This window comes from Lissotriton helveticus, chromosome 12 (genome assembly GCF_964261635.1).
Source record: "Lissotriton helveticus chromosome 12, aLisHel1.1, whole genome shotgun sequence".
In the NCBI taxonomy this organism is placed as follows: Eukaryota; Metazoa; Chordata; class Amphibia; order Caudata; family Salamandridae; genus Lissotriton; species Lissotriton helveticus.
Window position 1 is genome coordinate 143,917,647 of NC_136073.1, and position 22,673 is coordinate 143,940,319.

The 22,673-nt window shown below is 41.7% G+C and overlaps 1 protein-coding gene across 2 annotated transcripts in view; it reads right to left on the reverse strand.

The window, feature by feature from the left end:
* Positions 1 to 22,673, reverse strand: part of LOC144798489 (hydroperoxide isomerase ALOXE3-like) — a 228,390-nt gene that overhangs the window by 67,423 nt on the left and 138,294 nt on the right. For both annotated transcript variants that reach the window (XM_078669390.1, XM_078669391.1), the window contains exons 4-5: positions 15,616 to 15,738; positions 7,983 to 8,086 (exon numbers count right to left, since the gene is read on the reverse strand). In XM_078669390.1, coding sequence (XP_078525516.1) covers positions 7,983 to 8,086; positions 15,616 to 15,738 — 227 coding nt within the window. The remainder of the gene's footprint in view (positions 1 to 7,982; positions 8,087 to 15,615; positions 15,739 to 22,673) is intronic.

Sequence of the window (22,673 nt, forward strand, 5' to 3'; positions counted from 1 at the left end):
TAACATATAGCCTTTCCTTTTTGCTTTTGTGTACTTTTCTAGTATGATATGTAGGTTTAAACCTTGTTCTGTTGTGCCTAGATAGTCAATTCACATTCTCCTTTTTCATTTTTGCACTTTATAGAACATATTTCATATTTATTCAGAATATAATCATGGGTGATTGATTAATTGATACAGAGTTGAAGACTCTTGTAAAACGTGTTGCAAGAATGCCAGCAGATGAAGCATTTGTTCATAGCTGGCAAAGAGTGGGAAGGAAGGAATGACCACAGGACTTGGCCTTAGGACAGAGGATGAGAGAGCACCACATGGGATAGGAGATGAATTGTCAGAGCAGCCATTCAGTCCCAGATCAAGCAGCTCTTGGAGCTAGGGCTCTTCCCATGGGGGATCACTTGAATGGTCTGGGAAAGAGGACTGGGAGTGTTATCACTGTGGTGAGGAGTCAGTGAAGGCAGGTAATGGAAGGGCCAAAGAAACAAGCACAATGCCTTGAACAGAGAGAATACAAGAGTGGTTGCTTTGGGGATACATCTCCAAACATTGGGACTACCCAGGGGCAATACAGATTGATAGAGATCAGAAGTGCCAAAGCTGAACAGATGGGGACAGAGAAGACCAGTTGTCAGGGGCTGAGAGCGGAATTGCAGCTGTCCTTCAGACATGCACATGCAGTGAGAAGAATGGGAGAGGTGAGGGGTTCTCTGCGAGACAGCATGTGGAATATCATATGCTGTGAGATGAGGTAAAAGATAAGGCTATCCATTAAAGTCTCAAGAGTGTGCTAAGAAAGAATGAAAAACAACTTTAAACTAGGTAGCATAGAGCAGGACGCTCAGCAGGTTAAAATACAATTACTCTAAGCTAATCACGACAAAGTAGCATTGATACACTGACATTTATTTTCATGCAACCCACCTCCTCTGTACCTCTCCTCTCCTCCTCTGTACCTCTCATTGATCATTACCTGTCATGATTATTGATACTAAGTTTCCTTTTGAAGGACAAATAAATCATATCACTTTTTCGTGTAACCTCATTTGAAAACCTTAAGGACAGTATTATCTTTCATGCCACCTAGCCTGCAGAAGGGGGTGGTCACAACACTGATATCGTCCAAAATAGACTATGGCAGTGCACTTTTTATCAACATTCCAAAATGTTTTCTACATAAGCTACAAACACTACAGAATGCCACAGCTAGACTTCTGCTGGGCATTCCAAAACATACATCTGTTTCTCAAGCACTCATTGAACTACACTGGCTTCCCATTGATAAACGTATACAGTTCAATGCACTCTGTATTACCGTCAAGGCACAACATGCTGCTGGCCCAGACTACTGTATACAGCATTTTCATCGATACATCCCAGCTGGGTATTCCCCAGATTTAAAAAAGCCAACTGGGGTGGGAGAGGCTTCCTCTTATGCACATCAAGACTATGGAATTCTCTTCCAACGGAACTAAAATTCAAAACAAACTTACTGGAGTTTAGGCAAGATCTAAAAACTAGGCTTTTTACAAAATAATTCTGCCTTTTTCTGGATTTTGTCAGCTTCTCAGTTTCTGCTCAGTGCCTAAATACCCCCGGGTGATTGCTGCGCTTTATAAATAAAATTTTAATTTCATCCCCCCAAGAGACAGATATTCCTAACTTTTGAAATGTTAATAAAGCCAAACCTTTCTAAACCATCTTCTTTTACTTTATGGACCGCCACGCAAACATTGATGGACATGAAACATTCTTTCAGGGCATTTTCCCTTACTTTGATGTTTAATATAGTGCACACATTCCATTATTTAGCACAGTCAGAATCCACGACAGGTTCCAGGGTTTCAAGACAGAAGAATGTCACTTCCCAGCTCAGTGCTCTTAAATATTTCCATAGTGTGCTTGTCACTATCGCATTCAACTTTCACCAGCATTATCAAGGAGTCATTTTAGTCTCTTTGAAAACTTTCAATATATAAATCCATCCACAGAAACATCTGCCTAGAGTCCACTACATATGCATGATGTTGTACTATGGTTAAGGTTTAATTCCAGCATCCATTATATGACTGTACATTTCTATAAATAAATATTTTGAAAAATGTCGTTTGAAAACACTTCATGTTTAACATATCCATATATTTCTATGGGCCAAAACCCTGGAAAACAATTTTCCAGAGGTTTGTAAACATTTCTCGAAATAAAATGCTAGTCCCACCGCTAGATATTTTGGGGGGCGTGGTGTTACATTTTCAGGAAGAAAATTAATTTGAAAACTCAAGTTGAGTCACTCTACGTATTCTCCACTTGACAATCTAGATGGATGGGTCTTGTAAAAGGATTTCTCAAATTAAGGTCATGCAAAACCAAGTAGACGAGCAGATATTTACACTTCTTATGATATTGAACATAGTTCATGGAATGTAGACATCTAAACATTCATTTTGTCTTTCCTCTTTGAATTGTAACATAGTCTCAACTGAAAATTGTCACCTTTTTGCATTTCAATGTGGTTGCTTTTGAAACTGCGGCTTCATCATACACGTTTTACGACAGGAATAGATTAAAACGACCACACAAGAAGGAAGGTGCACTCTGATTGAAGTCAGTCAGGAGACATGCGTTATCCAAATGTCTTCTCTTTATTAATGTAGTTTTGGTTAAAATCTGCACACAGCCAACGCGTTTCGTTCCCTAGTGCACCTTCCTTCTTGTGTTGACTTTCTCTTTAATTGACATCCCTCAGCCGCGGATGACGGGAGTAGTTGCACTCCCATGAAAATACATGAAACTTGTGGGATTTAATGTGTTTGACCGTGGTCTGCTGCTGTGTGCTTTTTAGTCTTTGTTAATCCATAGATTAAAACGACAACTGCCAAGACTAACAAACTATCTTTAGATGATGCTTAAAACTCCTCCCTGATGTTGAGATTCAAGCTATTTTATACTATGTGGAGCACGATGCTGCAAAATGGCTGTGGTACTTCACCTAAGTATTGTTTTATTAAAATGTATTGAGCTGTGGTTGTTTACAAAATAATATGTAAACGTTATTTGTAGTATTCTTTAGAGACCACTGTACCTCTCTCTCCAGAACCCTGTAATATAGAAAAAACAAAGCATAATACAATAATGTAATGAGGTTTCCTATCGTGCATTGCTAGCTTTTCTTTCACATTTGGGATCCAATTACAGGACAGCATACATGGCATCGGCAGAGTGTCACCACAGTTCAGTCACTAACTTTGTTGTCAATATCATTCACATTCTGGATCAGCCAATAGCACAGACACCTAGGGGTCGATTCCGATCCGTTAAAATCATCGTCCGTACGACTCGCATCCGGAGCCGTTTCCGTATGACTCCTACGGATGCCGTACGACCGGACGATTACGATCCCGACCGGGCTACCCGGACGCGATTCATACGGTCCACGTCAGGTAAGGGCGATTCGTACGGAAAAGCGCATGATCACCTACACACCGTATGGCGCGTACACCCCATGATCGCAGGGATACGCACCATACCCCTGCGATCATGGTGTGTACGCGCCGTACCCCTCCGATCATGGGGGGTATGTGCCGTACACCCAGCGTACATGGGGTACGGCATGTATCCCATGTACGCTGGGTGTACGGCATGTATCCCCATGATCGCAGGGGTACGCGGCGTACCCCTGCGATCATGGGGTGTACGCGCCGTACCCGGGGGGGCCCTTCCGTACCTGTTTCGGGGCAAACTCTGACTGTACGACAGTTTCCAGCTCCCGTAGAAAAAGGGTCGTACGGAGCGTACACAACACGGATCGTACTTGCCGGGTCGTAAAAAGCAGCCTTGAACCGTATAAGCGTCGTGTACAGCGGCTTCCGAGGGCTATTTGTACGGGAATTTCATTCGTACGGTCCCTGGTACGATTCGTACGGATAGCTGCATCGGGTGTGGATCGTACTACGTCGTTCGTACGAGGGCGGTTACGGGTACGATTCGTACGGAAAAAAATGCTCCGTACGACGATTCGGAGCGCTTTTTACGGGATCGGAATCGACCCCTTAGTGTTTTAGGTACTATGTGGGGTGAGTTACATTTTTTTGCTTTACGTAGGCTTGCAGTGGTGAGTGGAGAACATAAAACAACAGAGTTCTCTTCTGTGACCACCACATAAGCTCACCACACCTTGGTGTTGTGTGTAGAATAAGTGGTGTGGCTGGAGAAAGCAGCACAGCCCTCAAGAAAGCAAAAGGAACAATTGATGGACGGAATTCTGAACCATGCAAACATTCACCTCCAGTCACAAAGATTGGGGAGCAAACAAAACAATGGATTTAGGCCAAGATCTCTGTACTGGGGCAAATGTTTGACATTGTTTAACATTCTGTCCATCAACTGTTCTTTTTGCATTTGTCAGCGGGGTGGGATGGGTAAGCCCAGACTTGGGTCCTGTGCTCTTCATGTCACTCGGGTCAAGCCAGCTTGACTGATGATGGGTGAAACACAAAAACCGGTCTCAAGATGCTTGGTTTCCAGTCCAGGGAGGGCCTGGCAGTTCGGGCTGGACTGTTCTCACAGGGAGCAGGGTAAAGACTGATTTGCATATGGCTGGGTTCAAACGGGAATGGCATGGGGAGCACACAATTGATGGATTAGGCCCAGGTCTCTGTACTGGGGTGTTTGTTTGCCATTGTTCAACAATCTGTACATCAATTGATCGTTTTACAGTATGAGTGATTGCAGCAGATACATATTCATACCTTGAGCCCTACAATATTAAATGGGCTTAAACCCAAACCAATATGGCCACTATATTTTTGCTTAAACTCACAAGAGTAAATCACAAGCCTGGTACACTGAATACGTAGCTGTGCAGATTACATGATTTCCTCCAACAGGAGGGAGAGGCTAGCTTGTAAAATATGGTACAGTGAGCTGCATCTGTGGAAAGAACTTTTGGTGAGTAATAATGTGGACATAGGAATAGAGTCCTGCATATCAATGGTGTGCTTCAGAGCGAAGCAATGGATGATACCACCCAACTGCGTTTCCAAGAAGAGAGGGGGTGGCGTTACCACCAGAGCTACTGACTTTGGAACCAGTGGTGGCTGCCACACTACTGTAGCAGGGGGTGGGACGGGGGAATAATAATTAAATAAAAAACCTTGTCTGAGTACTCTTCAGCTGCCTCGGTCCTCTTCTCTTGCTCTGCTCTAATCCCAGCATGCACTGAGGAACAGGCTCTGCACCCAATCCTGGTGCTGCACTCATGCTTTGGGAGCAGCACCAGGATTGGTCTGAGCAGCGTGGTTTACCACTCAGACAGTGCCTAGGCGCCTGTGACATTTCTCCAACCCGGCTGTGTAACCCAGCAGGATTGGTGAAACTCAAGTGTACATGTCTGTTTGGCCGGCCGAAGACGTACAAACTTCCACTGGTATACAGTAAAAATATCAAGTGAAAAATATAGAATTACATTAATATTAAGTTAAAAATATAGAATGGACAGAATATCGAATGGACAGAATATAGACAACAAAAATATCGAATGTAATGGACAAAATATTGAATGGACAGAATATAGACAACAAAAATATCGAATTTGAGGTAAGTAAGTTAATATCGATTTACATAAATATAGAAAGTCAAAATATCGAAGTATATAATATAGATGTTAAATATATCGATTTTTTCATAATATCTAATTTTTTAAAGTGTTTTTTATGTTAGTATATGCGTGAAAAGTGTACATTTATTTTATAATTTATTTTAAGTAATGAATTTTATGGTATTTAATTTTTGCGTAATTTAATTCTGTAGCGGGTTGTGGGTTTATAGGGGAATAGGGTGGGAAGTAATTTAATTATAATTGATTAAATGTTTTAATGTATTTATTGGCATTTATCTTGAATTAATTGTTAATTAATTTTTAATTGGTAATTAATTAAATTCTAATTGGTAATTAATTTGTATTAATCGATTAATTGATAATTATGTTAATTCTATTAATTTATTTTCTGTAGCGGGTTGTGGGTTTATAGGGGAATAGGGTGGGAAATAATTTAATTGTTATTAATTAAATTTTTTAATTTATTTATTGGTATTTATTTTTAATTAATTTTTAAATATTTTTCATTTGCTAATTTATTAATTGTAAATTAGTAATTAATTTGTATTAATAGGTAATGATTATTATTAAATAATTGTTATTTATATTTTTATTTGATTATTTATTATATTATAGTAAATTTGTAATTCTTTTTAATTAATTTTTAATTGGTATAAATATTAATTCTGAAGTATTTACTTTCCCTACTGTTGAACTCACTGGATTGGGAATAGTAATTTCTACCCCTACGCTATCCTACGCTTTCTCTACTGTTGCACTCTCTGGAGTGGGAATAGTAATTTTTTCCCCTACGCTATCCAACGCTTTCCCTACTGTTGCACTCACTGGAGTGGGAATAGTAATTTTTACCCTCCCACTATCCAACGCCTTCCCTACTGTTGCACTCTATGGAGTGAGAATAGTAATGTTTTCCCCTCACGCTATCCAACGCTTTCCCTACTGTTGCATTCACTGGAGTGGGAATAGTAATGTTTACCCTCCCACTATCCAACGCCTTCCCTACTGTTGCACTCTCTGGAGTCGGAATAGTAATTTTTACCCCCATGCTATCCAACGCTTTCCCTACTGTTGCACTCTCTGGAGTGGGAATTGTAATTTTTTCCCCTACACTATCCAACGACTTCCCTACTGTTGCACTCTCTGAAGTGGAAATAGTACATTTTACCCTTTCCGCTATCCTACGGTAAAAATATTTTATATTTTTTATTAATATTACGTTCATATATATATATATGTATTAATATTAATAAATCAATTTGTATTTTTTTTAACTTACATTAATTATTTAATAAATTTACGGTTATTTAAGTATTTAAGTAATTATATTTATTATTTCATTAATTTTCAATTACTTTAAAGTATTTTAAAAAATTTGATATTTTGACTATCTATATTTTTTACAACAATATTTTTGATTCAATATTTTTGTACTTACCTGTTTGTAGATACTGATACTTAGGTAGTACTATGTTTGTGTCATCGATATTGTTTCAGTGATCCACTTCCACTGCCCCTTCCACTCCACCCTGCTGTGCCAGATCCCGCCCCACACTGTTGGCATCGGCTCAGTCAAGTCAGCGGTCTGGCTGACCAGTGGGGTGACGCTCCTCCACCTTTATGGAGGAACCACCCTTGTTTGGAACTGGGAAGCAGGTTCAAGTCCCCGTGTCTGCTCAATATACTGTGATTCTAGGAAAATCATTTAAACTCCCTAAGCCTAATAAACTGAATCTGATGTAGCTGGTGTTCATCTAAAGCAGTCCAATGCTCCTGTGCCACTTAGTGCTATATAAACTGCAAATAAAAGATTATAATTCACACAAGCACACACAAACACTGATGCTTCTTGCTGCCCTGTACTCGCACAACCTCTAAGGCTATTTCTGAGGTTAAGAGATACTGTAGGCCTGCTGTTCATCCCGACTAAGGTACTCAAATTTTAATCATGTTTTTTTTCAGTTCCAGTGAGATGAAGCTCTGTGTGTTAAAATCTGCATATGTAATGGGTTCCTATGCTGTATAAATCACTGTGGTTAACCAGATTAAACAGTGATGTGCCTAAGGGTTTCAAAGGCCAAGGTCACTCTTTACTCTGCTATCTACAATCAAACACTCAAGTATCCTACGAGCAGGAGATGGAGGCAACAAAGGCAGATTCTGAATAGATAACAAGCCCACCAGCCAGATAAATATTAATAAATCCTCTTGTTTATAATGAAAACCACATCCTGGTGTTAGATCCTTGGCAATCCTTAAATTCTAATTGAATTGTAAAGTGCTGGAATGCCTGCAAGCCTCAGAAATCAGATTGCTTAAAGCGTGCTAGACACACAATGTACACACTGCCTATTGAAAGGAAATTTCCTACCTGAAGTAGACGTTTTATGAGTCCAAAAAACCCTCTTGAGGTCTTCAAGTGATTTCCAGGATTCCTGACGTTCATAAAATCCTTTCAGTTTGGTTTCCAGTGTTCTAGGAGAATGAGAGAAGATGGCTTTACTAAGAACCATCAGATCATAATAAGTATAATGCATAATGGAAAGTTTATTTGAACATGGTTTTTGTCATGTTTCAAAAGATAGTTTTTGTCAACCATGAATGCTGTCGCTATTTTGAACATTTGGGGATTGTGACAGCTCCGAAGTTTCGAGATTGACCGCTCTAGTTGTTAGTCTACATCCTCTTTTATGCTACCATACAGGAGAAATAATAATATATGAAATATGTCTGTTCTAATGTGAAACATTTTCTAATGTGAGACTATTTCTAAGACAAAGTGTCATCACAAAAACTATTGGGTTGGGGCAGTGGGTTAGAAGACGACTCAGAAGTAGCAAACAATGTTTTCACTGAAACAATTACTGATTGCATGGAACAGGTGGACATAAATACAGTTCAGTTCAGTGAAATCATGAGCCACAAACAACTGTGTTAGTGCTAAGAAAGAAAGGCAAAGTCTGCCTAATCAATCAGGCCTTTGTCCTTAAGAGTCAAAACTAATATATGAATAGGAGATGGCCATGGTGGTGTTTTTACGTTGGTTGTTATGCCAAACTGTTGGCAAGCAAAGTAGGTCAACTTGTAGTGTTTGCCAAGTTCTGTTGCCTGAATATGACCACCTTTGAAAATGAGTGCTTGCCATCCTCTCATAACTCACTAGCTGTGTGTCTGTGAGCATTGCTGTGTACCACCCACTTTTTGGTGGTTGGGCAGTACGCTCAGGTGTGACTTTAAGAATAGCAGAGGAAGATTTCAAGATTCATTTGGAGTATATAAAGTTAAATTACTTGATTTAACACCATCATCTCTTAGGTATTTCTGTCAATTCAAGGAGACAGTGAGCATGTAGATACAATGCTTGTGCGTAACATGCACACGCAATTACTATGAACGCTTAGATGACGAACACTAAAGGGCATCTTAGACTTATAATGACCAAATGAGATCAGAAGTAAGACCGAATGTTCTTTTGCTCACACTTCATTCCATATGGAGTGGATGCAAGACATGGTTCATCTTAAATTGTGCTCGCTAGAGGTTTCTGAACATTTGTCTCTGCCCTTCGCTACAGGAGTAGCGCTTCAAGCCCCCTGCTTTCTTCTGGACCCTTGAGGAGAAAATATCATCTTTCTGGCCGCAGAGGAGGCGAGAGGCGCGGCGACCGGGACTGCGAGGACCAGCATTCCTGAAATCACCAACAGCTGGTTCCTCTTCCCGGCCGAGCCGCGCCCCCTCCCAGTGCCACGCCTCCTCCCTGAGTGCTATTTACCTCTCGCGGCCCCCGCTCCGCGGGAGCCGCTCGCTAGAGGTTTCTGAACATTTGTCTCTGCCCTTCGCTACAGGAGTAGCGCTTCAAGCCCCCTGCTTTCTTCTGGACCCTTGAGGAGAGAATATCATCTTTCTGGCCGCAGAGGAGGCGAGAGGCGCGGCGACCGGGACTGCGAGGACCAGCATTCCTGAAATCACCAACAGCTGGTTCCTCTTCCCGGCCGAGCCACGCCCCCTCCCAGTGCCACACCCCCTCCTAAATATAAACAGGTCCAGCAACGCGCATCGCGGGACGCGCGCGGGGCGCAGCCCGGGCAAAGCCCGGGCCAAGGGCGGGCCTGTTTTAGCCCGTTCTAGACTGTGAAAGGCTGGGCTGGGCCACCCCCCTTGGCCTGTGTATTCGGTAAGGCGATCTCCAACACACACTAGCGCATTATTCCTACTCTGAGAACTGACCTTCATTCACAAGATTATCAACTCGAACAAAAACTATCATTTAACCCTTTAATCACTATGACCAGGGGGAGTAGAAGCAAGACTGCTATGGCAAATGCCCTGGTTACTGGGCCAATCGATCAATTTATTTCCAGAACAAACGATACTATCAACCTAAGTATATCCTTACTTGAACGAAGGGTATCGCACGAACTTGCAGCAGCAAGAAGGTCATCTTTGGGCTCTTTAGCCTCCGCCCAAACTCCATTAAAACCCCCCCTAGCACCTCCTAAGACCACATTATTATCACAACCTCAGCCAAATGTCCAGGTAGATATCCACTCAATACCGAAATCTATCGACCTTTCTGTTTCTAATCTCACCTCTGATATCGAATCCGTTTGTGATCTGGAAAACACCCCTGACTTACAATTATTGCATTCTCAGGATCTGGCCACCCAAATCCAGCAAATCGGAGAAATAGAGGGCGCTGTCCCAAAGCAAGGTAAAGATAAGATTATAGTAAATCTTATACCATCCAAAGCTGTAATAACCTGCACTGACAGAGCACTTCTTCCAAAACCATCTGAACCCCCAAATGATACTAATACTCAATCCATTATCCTCACAGACCCATCTGTAAATTTACCCATCCCGACTACAGGAGGGAAAGCTCGCAGCCTAAGTAGCGAAAATAACCAACTGTTGGCTAGTTTTAGGGAAATACTTAAGCACCATCTCCAACCCCTCAAACGTAGTATAATGATCATTGAAAAGCAGTTAGCTAAATTAACACAAAAACCTTTAATTCCACCAAGAGAGGGGCAACAAATTCCAGGGATTACTACTACTAATATTACACCTTTAGCTACCGGTAACCAAGGGGTTCATAAAACCTATGGAACTAACGTGCCAAAACCACTAACATCTCACGTTATTCAAACAACCCCTAAGAAACAACAAACCTCTGCTCCCTTAACTCTGAGAGAGGTGGCTGTGAACAAGGATAAGACTGAGTGTATTTCTACTCCCACTCAGCCTACTCCCCCCCAACCCTGCCCTACTCACCTACCTCCCATAAAGGATGCTCTTCCTGCAACACAGACGCCGATCCCACCATTAGTTCCACAGCATCCTTTGCCAAACATATTTGGTGATGGGAAAAAGGGGCGTAGGCAAAGACGCCCGTTCCACCTTCCGCGCGAAGCATCCCCCTATACTGTTATTCTTACGGGTGTCCCTGAGCTTCCGGATTCTGCCAAAGAACCATCTTGGTCCCTACAAAACAAGGTTTTACAGTGGCTTAATATTAACAGACCAACACAATCTGCTTACACCAGCAGAATTTCCACTGCTCGCAGAGTCCCGTGGGTAGGGCCAGAACTAAAAACCATCCAGGGAGATTGTATAATAGTCAACTGCGAAGATCCAGCCACAGTAGACCATATTTGTTCCTGGCCAACACTAGCTAAGAGTGGAGGGATAGACGCTTATCGTCTCTCCTTTTTCTATCCCCCAACATATAATAACCAGTACATGATGACCCAAAACTGGAAACAACCTTTAGAGAGGGCTTGGACCTTTGAGGAACCATGGCGTTCCCACAGAAATACCAACAGAGAGTGGGAAACGCGGAATTGGCCTCCAATCAGAGAACAAGTCCCCATGCCAGGATGGCAAGGTATACCTACAAGAAACAGATTTGATTGTCTGGAAATGGTTGATTGACCGCTAGCCAGTCCATATACCATCAACCAGGTAGAGAGGATCATATCACCATCTGAAGGTCTAGAGATACCTTGTGAGAGCTCTTTTGATAGCCCATCAATAAATCCTAACCCCACTATCACCTCTTGCACTAGCAGTCAAACCCTTCCTTCCCACTGTTCCCCCTATATCTTAACACAAATAGCAGAAGACGAACCCATAATTCTCTCTGATCCGCTACCTAGTATTTTGCAAACAAATGACACGGGTAAAACAAATTTAGTTGTTCCAGACCATCTTCTAACATGTAACAATTCTACAGCAAAGAACCTACAACTATCCTTTCTATTCTGGAATATCGCAGGACTCCGTTCCAAAATAAACTCTCAATCATGGGTGGACAAAATCACAGAGAACCATGTAATCTGCTTCCAAGAGACCTGGTCAACTGCCCCTGTCCATTTGGCGGGCTACAAAACCTTTACCATCTTAGCTACCCAGGGTATGTTCGGCAGACCTAAGGGAGGATTAGCGATCTATGTAACAAATACTCTTCCTCTGACAACAATCACAACTCTAAAAGAGGACGCCTTCTATCAAATTTTACGAATCTCTCTTAACAACAGTTTTGTTTATTTTTTGATTAACTTGTATAACAATCCTTCGCAATTAGACTGTCCACGGATGGTTAACGAAATCAGCACTCACCTAAAGCTCCAACTGAACAAGTCAACATCTCATAATGTGTACATCTTTTGGGGAGGTGATTTCAACATTCCAATCTGCCCCAATTTTAAAAATGGAAATGAGAACTGTGGATTGATCGACGAATTTGATAGCCCCTTGGCCCATTTCACTCACTCTACAAATGGCTCCCTTTTTAATGAGAGCATTTTTTCCCTAGAGTTGGACTACGCAAACCGGCTAGTACAACCACAACTGGATTTTGCTCCAACATTTCACGGTCGGGGTCTATCAAGCACTATCGACTTTATTCTATGCTCACAGAATCTAAGGGGCCAACTGAAAAAAGTTTCTATTGGGACAGACATTAGCAGCGACCCTTTTTCAAACCAAATTTTAATACCGCCAAAAACTGTCTCTTTAAATACAAATACAAGAAGCCTCTTAACGCAAGAAACCCTGAAAATGGATAAGGTGAACGGTTTCTCAGTAAAGTGGGAAAAAATCGATCCCAATGCATTGACAGCGCAGGTCCTCAAAAAAGCTAATTTCTCCGTTAACAACTGCCTAGATCCTAGCTCCTCGCCTGAGTTAATTCTTAGTAGCTTTGATAAGATCCTGAGAACAATAAAAGAGGAACTAACGCGCACAAATCCACGCAAACCACCGACGGAGAGGTGGTTCAACCCTGGATGCCGCAAAGCACTCTCAAATCTCAAGATAGCCCTACGGACAACTCCTAGGAATCTCCCTGAGATTGCTAGGTTGAGAAAACTTTATAAGGATGAAAGGGCAAAACGCATAAAGGAAATTAAGGAGAATTTATGGCTCCAACTTCATGAAAGCTGTCGATCGCGGGATAGCGGTCATTTTTGGCGAGTGGTAAAATCTCCTTTTTTGTCAGACCCCTCATCTGCCCAACATCTTGACGTTGCAGTGACTGCAGAAGAATGGGTTGCCCATTTCACGGGAATTTTTGGGGGTCCCCAACCAAATCCAACAGAGGAGGACCCTCTTTCTGTAATAATGTCAGTATCCAAGACGCACCCAATAAATATCTGCTTCGAGCTAGGCGAAGTAGTTAGAGCTCTGAAGGCCTCCAAATCAGGTAAGGCCCCCGGACCGGACGGGGTGCCGGTAGACATCTTTACCCATAACATCGAGCTTTGGTCTCCACTCCTCACCCAAGTCCTGACAGCAGTAACAACAGTTGGCCTTATTGATTCATGGTCATCATCAATTCTCCTACCTACCTTTAAAAAGGGAGACCGAAACGATCCGGTCTGCTACAAACCCATCTCCCTTCTGGACTCAATTGGAAAGGTAGTAGGTAGATTACTATTGGTGCGTCTCCAAGAATGGGCAGTATCTAAGAAAATTATAACTGACCTCCAATATGGGTTCCAAGCTGGTCTTGGGACCGTGGAACAGACTTTGAACCTTGTTCTTCTGACTGGAAAATATGTAAATGCCAAAAAGGGTCACCTATTCGTAGTCTATGTTGACCTAAGTGCAGCGTTCGACTGTGTACAGCATTGCAAACTCTGGTCCCTGCTTGAGGAAATGGGCGTTGACTCTGAACTTATTATATTCCTGCGCGAATTGTACTCGAATGCAACGGCGAGAGTACGGTACGGGATTAATGGCGAACTTACCCCCCACATCCAAATCCGTCAGGGGGTAAGACAGGGCTGTGTACTGGCTCCCTTCTTGTTCAACCTGTATACTAATGGGTTGGAGGCAGCGCTACTAGAGGGGAGCCAGGACCTCCCACAAATCAACCATCGTCCCATACCAACCCTTCTATATGCTGATGACTCTGTTATTTTTGCCAGGACTCTGACCCAGTTGCAAGTACAACTTAACAAATATTGTTCCTATATGGATTCCTTGGGCCTTAAAGTTAACATCAAAAAGACTTTTGTAATGCATTTTGGCCAGAGACTAAAAAATCCTAAAACCATCTTTGTGAACAAAACTAAGCTGGATCGAACTAGCGCTTATCCTTACCTTGGAATTTTGGTGGATGAAACCCTGAGTTGGCGACAGCTGGTCGCAAGTAAAAAATTGCTTTTCCAGAGAACTACATCAGCCCTAGTCTCCTTTTCTAGGAAACTGGGAAAACCAGCTCCTCCGGAACTTCTTAAAATATACTATGCCAAATGCCACAGTGTGGCTACGTATGGTGCAGGTGTTTGGGGTTATGGTTCAATCAACCCTCTACAATTAGTAGAAAATGGGTTCGCCAAATACCTGTTGTCCTTACCATCCAGTGCCCCAATCTATGCCTCATTGGCTGAACTAGGCATGGATTATATTGCGGACACAATACGATGTTATCCCATGCTTCTATGGCACCGCATCTGGACCAACGAAGAATGCCATCTAACACGATCCCTGATCATGGATTGCGTTCCTCTGGATAACTGGGAAAAAATATCCTGGCTAGTATACATAAGAAATTTTAGTCGAGATATGGATCGCTGCAATTACTTTCAAGACCCTCCCTCAATGGGTGACATTTCAAGAAAAGAGCTAAAAAAACTGGGCCTGAGTCATCTTAGAGCTCTACGCAGCACCACCGAACTGATGAAACCATCCAATTCTCAGATTACCGCTGTCCAGGCCCACCTGGGTATCCAACCATATTTGTCTTTTTATTTAAATAACTATGAAAAGTATCTCCTTACTAGGTTCCGTTTTAATCTTTTTTTCAGGTTAGTTACTTTCCCTAATACTCAAGACTGGTCTCATACACTTACCCCCTGTCCCTGTGACGATCTTTCAACCCAATCAACAAGGCACGTTTTATTTTTTTGTAAATTCTATTCCTTTCCCAGAAAGGTCTGGATTTTGCCTGTTCTCAAACTAGCAGGTCTTAGATCGTGTAAACCTGCATATCTGTCCCTGCAATCTCTGGAGTCAAGCTTTATTGCAAAGTACATTGTAAATTTTTTGAAATCATGTATTATGTATCGACGCAATTATGAGTAGTTATAATTTTATATCAATTACGACAGTCTCTATTTTGTAAACATCGTTTTAAAAAAATGCTAAAAATGTTTTTTAGATGTTTGTACTTTTTATGGTTGCAAAAACAAATGGCAATCGAATAAAAGTTTATGAAACAAAACGAAACGAAATTGTGTTTAACAAAAATGGCTGCCCATTCGTACTATGGTTCTTAAGCAGGAAACATGCTTTGTGAACAATGTACAGTCCACAGTACCAGCTACAGTAAAAGATCTTGAAATTCTAAAGAAAAACCTTACTTGAGTCATTCATGATTTTAATTGCAAGAGGCCACTCTTACTGTCTTATTAAGAGTCATATTGCTATAGAGAGTATAGCTCCCTTTGAAGCAACAACGTATATTTGTTCAGAATGCCATGTCACTCAATACTTACGACGTTTTCTGTGTGAGGGCAAAATTCAATGATTTGGTAACGGAGTATTTAACATTCAAGTCTAGTTCCTTGACGGTATCCACATCAATGCATCTTGGAAAGGCTTTGTGGTACACTTTCCACCTAGTAGAGGTAGAAGGATAGAGAAAAGATAGGAGAAAAGTGTCAATGAATACTTCAGTCGGGAAAAGTGTTCTAGAACCCTGCCTTATAGGCATAGCAAAATAGCTGCCATTTGTGTCACAATTATTTATTCAATGAACAATCATAAGTAACCAAGACATTAAAAGAAAGTATCTGTGTGAGAGCGAAGGGTATAGTCAGATGTAGGGATGTTGTGTGGCATAGGAAATTGGGCTGTTGGTTGACTGGGGTGTGAGCCTTGGTCAAACAGCAAAAATAATCCTTGTCATGGTGAGGCACCAGCTAACCCTAAATTAACCTGTGCTAAACCCCTGAGTAGCTTGGCGCCCAGCAGTCAGGCTTCACTCAGAAGCAATATGTAAAGTATTTGTGCAACACTTCATACAGTAATAAAGTGAAAAATACCACACAAACATGATCCCACACCAAGTGTAAAAAGAGTCTAATAAATAAACAAGACCAGAAAGAACAAAAATCCAAGGAGTATAACTGGAGATATGCAATTTAAATTTGTTTAGTGAAAATAGCATGAAAAAGGATAAAGCAGCCAACTGTGGATACCTGGTTGCGCCGACAGAGCTTTGCATCTGTTCCAATGGAGCTGGCAGCTGTGTGGCGAGGCTTCGAGGGGCTTTACGTCTATCCCAGTGGGAACCACAGCTGGACTTTACAGGAGAACCTGCAGGCCCATTTACAAGGGTCCACGGCTGGGGTGGCGCCACTTGTGAGGGCAAGACTCAGATAGCAAAGCACAGGTGCTGGGTTTAATGTTGTTGGAAGCCAGATGTGTCACGGAGGCTTCTGATCAGGAAGCCAGGTAACTAGCCCTTGGAGTCACTCTGGGCTCAAGAGATGTACGTCATGACCTTACCCAGGCAAGAGAGCAGCAGGTCACCAGTCCTCCAGAGGAGTGGTCCAGCAGAGTGACTGTCCTTCCTGGCAGAGTGTCCACGGGTTCAAAGGTGTACTGAAGAGGCGAAGGCTGAGGTCCAATATTTATACCTAGTGCCCTTACTTTGGAACTGGATGGGGTAAAACTTCTAGAACCTCCCTTTGAAGTCCCCAGGCATCTTGCCTTTCCTGTCTTGGTTTCAGATTGACTACAGGGGGTATGCAGTCCGTTGTTTGGCAGAAGGACACACCTATTCAAATGTAAGTAGGGCTGTGCCCAGCTCCTCTCTCCCATCCTGCCAGTGATGGCCCATCCAGGCGTATTGTGGAGTGGCCTTTTATAGTATTTTATGGAATACATGACCTATCATTTTGATCTGAAACAGTTTGTCAAGAGGTCTTTTAAGGTGCAATGTACTGGGCTGGCATTCTCGACAATTCATAATTAGTTAAATGATGGTGTTATGTGTATGGTATGGTGATACAGTATATATTGTGATGCAGTGTGCAGTTAAGTAGGATGGTGTGCTATGTATGTGCTGTGGAGGGATGTCAAGTTGGGTGTAGTGTGGTATAGAGTTAAATGTTGCAGTGAAGTAGGGCGCCATGTTCTGTTTAGGGTGTTATAGGGGCATGCAGTTCTGTGCAATATGAGATGGCATGTTGACATCCTGTATGGTGAGGTATGGTATAGTATGGTACAAGTGAAGTCTAAAGTAACTCAGTGAGTGGGACACGTATGTTGACCCCCTGCCCACAAGACCCTTACCATACAAGCGATCTCCTAAAGGGCAATTCTATATTGCATTCCTCTCCCTTTGCGACCACAGATGGGTCAGGGTTAGGAGCTAGGGCAGTGTGATCAGGAGCCAAAACAGACACTAGAGTTTTCTTATCTTACTGTTCCACTTTTTACAGAGGGTATGAAAATCTGGATAGCCTGCCTTGAAGAAGGTGTTTATATTGAGAAGCTGGTCATGAATCTGGGTCACAGGAGACAGAAGATCAGTCTACTTCTGCTGTGATGCCACTGTCCCATTCCCAAAGAATGAGAACAATAAGAAATGTAGGAACGTATCAATCTGAAACGGAGAACAGCCCTATATGCATTTATGTTTGGAGTCAGAGTCATAATTTATTCTCTAATTGTGTTCTAGCTTTTTACATAGGTCATTAGATGCTCTTATAATGTTAGAATAGCACTGAGTGGCTGTATGGGTGATTTGCTCTGTTTGAGCACTGAAATGTTATTTAACACCGATAATATCAAAGAGTTAAAGCTAATAGGACTGTCTATTAAAGTGGAAATTAAGTGAAAGCTTTGACTTAATTCTAAGCTGTAATCTTAGACCTAGTTCTAGACAATTTATAACAGCAGGACCTGGATGAGGGACAGTTGTCTAAGAGTTTAAAAAGGATTGATGAGTTATCCAAACATAAAAGAAAACAGGTTGTATAATTTGACTGCTAGGCATGTTGGTTAAAAGAAGGTCTCACTTACATAGCAACTGTAGGCCTCATACTCCACCATTTTTTGAATGGTTGCTGCAAAAGTTCTGTATCACATATTCAAATGTGTATTTTTATGTCCCAGTAGAATGTTTGAATGTGTTTTCACAAGCAAGATAATGGCCTCCACAAGAATATTAAAATGCAATTTCAACAAAGTTGCGCATGTTGAAGGTCCCACCTAGCGGCCTTAGTCGAATCATATAAACTGTAGCAATATTTGTTTTAGTGTAGGTGGCATCCGTGAGCGGATCGTTGTTGTAGAATCAGAGATTTTTTAAATGTATTGACTTGCAACTGTTTCACTCTGTTTAGCTCTGATTGGTCTATTTTGTGGCAACAGCATACAACTGCATTGAATGTGTGACATCCATTGTTCAGAACCCTATAAAAGTGAGGTCTTTTTGGATGTCTTAGGCCGCTTTTTTATATGGACCTTAGGAGTCGAATCCATGTCAAATTGCTCTCATTCTACACATGTATTTTACTGACCTGAAATTTGCTGAGTTCCTTGATTCTGTTTTTTAACTGTGCTTTTAAAATCCTATCAACTATATAAATTGAATTCTGTAAGACTATAATCCAAAAATAAACTTTTAAGGTTTAAGCCATCCCTGGCTGTCATTCTTGTAGAATCAAATGAGTTCTACATGTCCCTAGTGAAATTGTCATTTAGAACGCTTAAAAGTAGAAGCCCCAAAATCCATCATGGAATTCACACTGCTCCTGGTCCATCAGTCACACACCTAGACTAAAATTGACCCTTGAACCTATCTGCATTCTCAATTATGGAAGGCAGTGTGGAGTGATAGCAGTTGTCTGAGGGTTCCAGAAGCACTATGTATCACTAGGAAAAGGCACAGCACGTGCGCTAGAGTCTGAGTGAACATAAATCAATGTGATTCAAGTTGGGACTTGTAGTTCTGGGAGCGTGGTGTCATGAATTGGTCTGAATTTGAGTACACATACACAGCTTTGTTTTGTGCACTTGTACAGTGTTTGGTCATTGTGAGTTTTTTTCCATTCAACACCATTCGAGATGCGACAAAGACGGCTAGCCCTGTATGATTTTGCTTATGCTTGCTGAGGTTAATGCAATTGTAATATAAAGCTGTGGTTTAAATTGTTAAATTTGTTGAAGTCTGATCTTGAGATCTAGCTTAATTGTCTTCTAAAAGTTGGGGTGTGTGCTGTGAAGTACTACAGACAGGATAGGAGCATAAAAACCTGTGTGTGCACGTGCACTAACCTGGATCTGTGTTAGTTTATTCTCTGGTGCACAGGTTCGAGGTAAGTTCCTCCAGTTTGAGAATTGTCTCCTGTGTGATTGCGGGTGCCATAAAAAGCATAATCTGCATCTTTAAACTAATTTTCTTTTTCATTTAGGTGAAGCAGACAATGCCGGATCATTTAAGCTTTTCTATTGAAGATACGCTGTACTGTTACGCCTTCAGATGTTGTGCTAGTATACGTCCATTAGTGTTGAACTGCACTGCGAATAGTCAACCTTTGCACTGGGATTAATTGAAACATTAAGTCCATGTAATTAATTAATTGTTGAAAAGAAGTTTGTGTGTGGATTGGTGGAACCTAGTGTTTACGATATGAGTGAAAATATATGGAGAATCTTTCTATAAAGCATGTGATGGTTAATTGCAAGAAAGATGTTGCCTCCCAAAGGTTCACTCTCTAGATAGATGAGCACACAGAAACAGAAAGGGTTATATATGTGCATGCGGCTCAAACAATGACATAAATACACAGAGACTGGGATAATCACTTCCAGTTGCACTGCACCTTTCACATAAAGAGACTCGAGAATACAAGGAAAAGAATGTACAGATGAAACACAAACCCACACAATTTAAGTCGTTAAACATCTGGAACCATGTAGCAACATGTAATGAGAGGAAAAGGATCCGGTGTGAAAATATGAAGGGTGCTTTTGGAAAATCATCTAACAAGAAATAGCAGGAGAATGTACAGGAACAGAAAGTGACGAGGATGTTGAGTATTTGGATGATGAGCTGAGGTAAAGACCAACCAATGAAAATTTAGCACAGCGTGCAGTGCAACTCAAACAGATGTCCCCAGAGGGCAGCGCAGTGACAGGTCTCCATACAGATGCAAGTGCACCCCTTATATATGTAGACGTCAGTGCTCCTCATATACTTGTAGTTCTATGTGTTACCCAACCAGCAGCAAAACGTGCTCCCATGATGTCAACATCCCCAAACACACCCCAGATTTCAGTAAGGATAAGAATTCCTCTGTTACAAATAACTATAAGCACTGACCACTGACTCATTTGCTTCTCATTTGCTTCTTTCTGCACCCCTTTTGTTTCTTTCTGCACTTGTCTTCCCTTTTTCTGTACCTTTCCTGCCTGTTTCTGCAGCTCACTTGCCTCTTTCTGCACTTTTCTTGCTTCTTTCTACACCTCTGTTGCTTCTTTCAGCAATTCTCTTGCCTCTTTGTGCACTTCTCCTACCTGTTGCTGCACTTCTCTTGTCTCTTTCTACACCCCTGTTGCTTCATTCTGCACTTTCCATGTTTCTTTCTGCACCCCTGTTGTCTCTTTATGTACCTCTTTTGCCTCTTTCAGTACTTTTCTTGCCTTTTCTGCCCCTCTCTTCCCTCTTTCTGCACATCTATTGCCTCTTTCTGCACCTCATTTGCTCCTTTCTAAACCCCTTTTGTCTCTTTCTGCACTTGTCTTCCCTCTTTCTGTACCTTTCCTGCCTGTTTTTGTATCCCATGTGCCTCTTTCTGAACTTTTCTTGCTTCTTTCTACACCTCTTTTGCTTCTTTCAGCACTTCTCTTGCCTCTTTGTGCACTTCTATTGCCTGTTTCTGTGCCTCTCTTGCCTCTTTTTGCACCTCTGTTAGCCTTTTCTGTACCTCACTTGCTCCTTTCTACACTTATCTTGCTTCATTCTGCACTTTCCATGCTTCTTTATGCACCTGTCTTGCTTCTTTCTGCACCCCTGATGTCTCTTTATGTACCTCTTCTGCTTCTTTCTACACTTTTCTTGCCTTTTTCTGCACCTCTCTTGCCTCTCTCGGCATGTCTATTGCCTCTTTCTGCACCTCATTTGCTTCTTTCTGTACCTCATTTGCTTCTTTCTGAACCCCTGTTGTCTCTTTCTGCACCCGTTTCCCCTCTTTCTGTACCTTTCCTGCCTATTTTTGCATCTCACTTGCCTCTTTCTGTAATTTTCTTCCTTCTTTCTATACCTCTGTTGCTTGTTTCAGCAATTCTCTTGCCTCTTTGTGCACCTCTCCTACCCCTTTGTGCACCCCTTTTGCCTCTTTTTACACCTCTGTTGGCTCTTTCTGTACTGCTCTTACTTCTTTCTGCACCTCACTTGCCTCTTTCTACACTTCACTTGTGTTTTTCTCCACCTCTCTTGCCTCTTTCAGCACCTGTCTTGCTTCTTTCTGCACTTCTCTTGCATCCTTCTGCACCTCTTAGTTAGAGGTAGTTTGAATCCCACTGCCCTGTTATGTACTAGGGCCATACAGGGGAGGTCATGCCAATCACGGGTGTACCCCCAACCCATAGTGTACCCTAGTGTATGTAGGTGTTTTCACTGTATTCTAAGTATCTTTCAGCATATCACTGGCTCCAGGCCTGGTTAGTCAGAGTCATTTACCACCAGTACCCATCAGCAAAAATTTGGGGGCACAGGATGACTTTGCAACAAGGCCTTTTTTTCTCCTCTGTTGGTTCTTTGTGCACATCTCTTGCTTCTTTCTGTACCTTTGTTCGTCTTTCTGGACTTCTGTTGCCTCTTTCTGCATTTGTCTAGCTTCTGTCTGCGCCTGTTTTCCTCTTCCTGCACATGTCCTACCTTTGTAGGCATAGTTAGAAATTAGAATTTAAAAAACCTTTGAAATTCACTGAAAAAAACACAGGTTTCAGGGACGTTATAGTTAGAAATTAGCATTTAAAAAAACCTTTGACATTCACTGAAAAAAACATAGGTTTCAGGGATATTATAGTTAGAAATTAGCATTTAAAAACCTTTGAAATTCACTGAAAAAAACACAGGTTTTAGGGACATTATAGTTAGTTGGACATTCCACACATAAAAAACAGAGAAATTCAGCCTTTATAGTTAGTTCAGCTAACTATAACTCATGCCCCCGCAATGCACTGCTGATGACTTCACATATTACATAATTCATGACATGGTCAGTGAAAACCTGGACACACAAATACCAGTTAGTACATACCCACTCACTAATTCTTAGGTCTACACACACAGCCACTCATTCACCCATACAGTCACTCATACATGCAGTCAACCATCAATACAGCACTATCATATGCACTCACATATCTATACAGACACTCACACACCACCACTCATCCATAGAGTTACTGTTATGCACACACCACCTCACTTATTCAAACATATGCTAACACATACTTACACGCTTATACGATAACTAATACAAGCACACACTCATCCATACAGCCACTCTCACAATAAATCACTCTCACATAT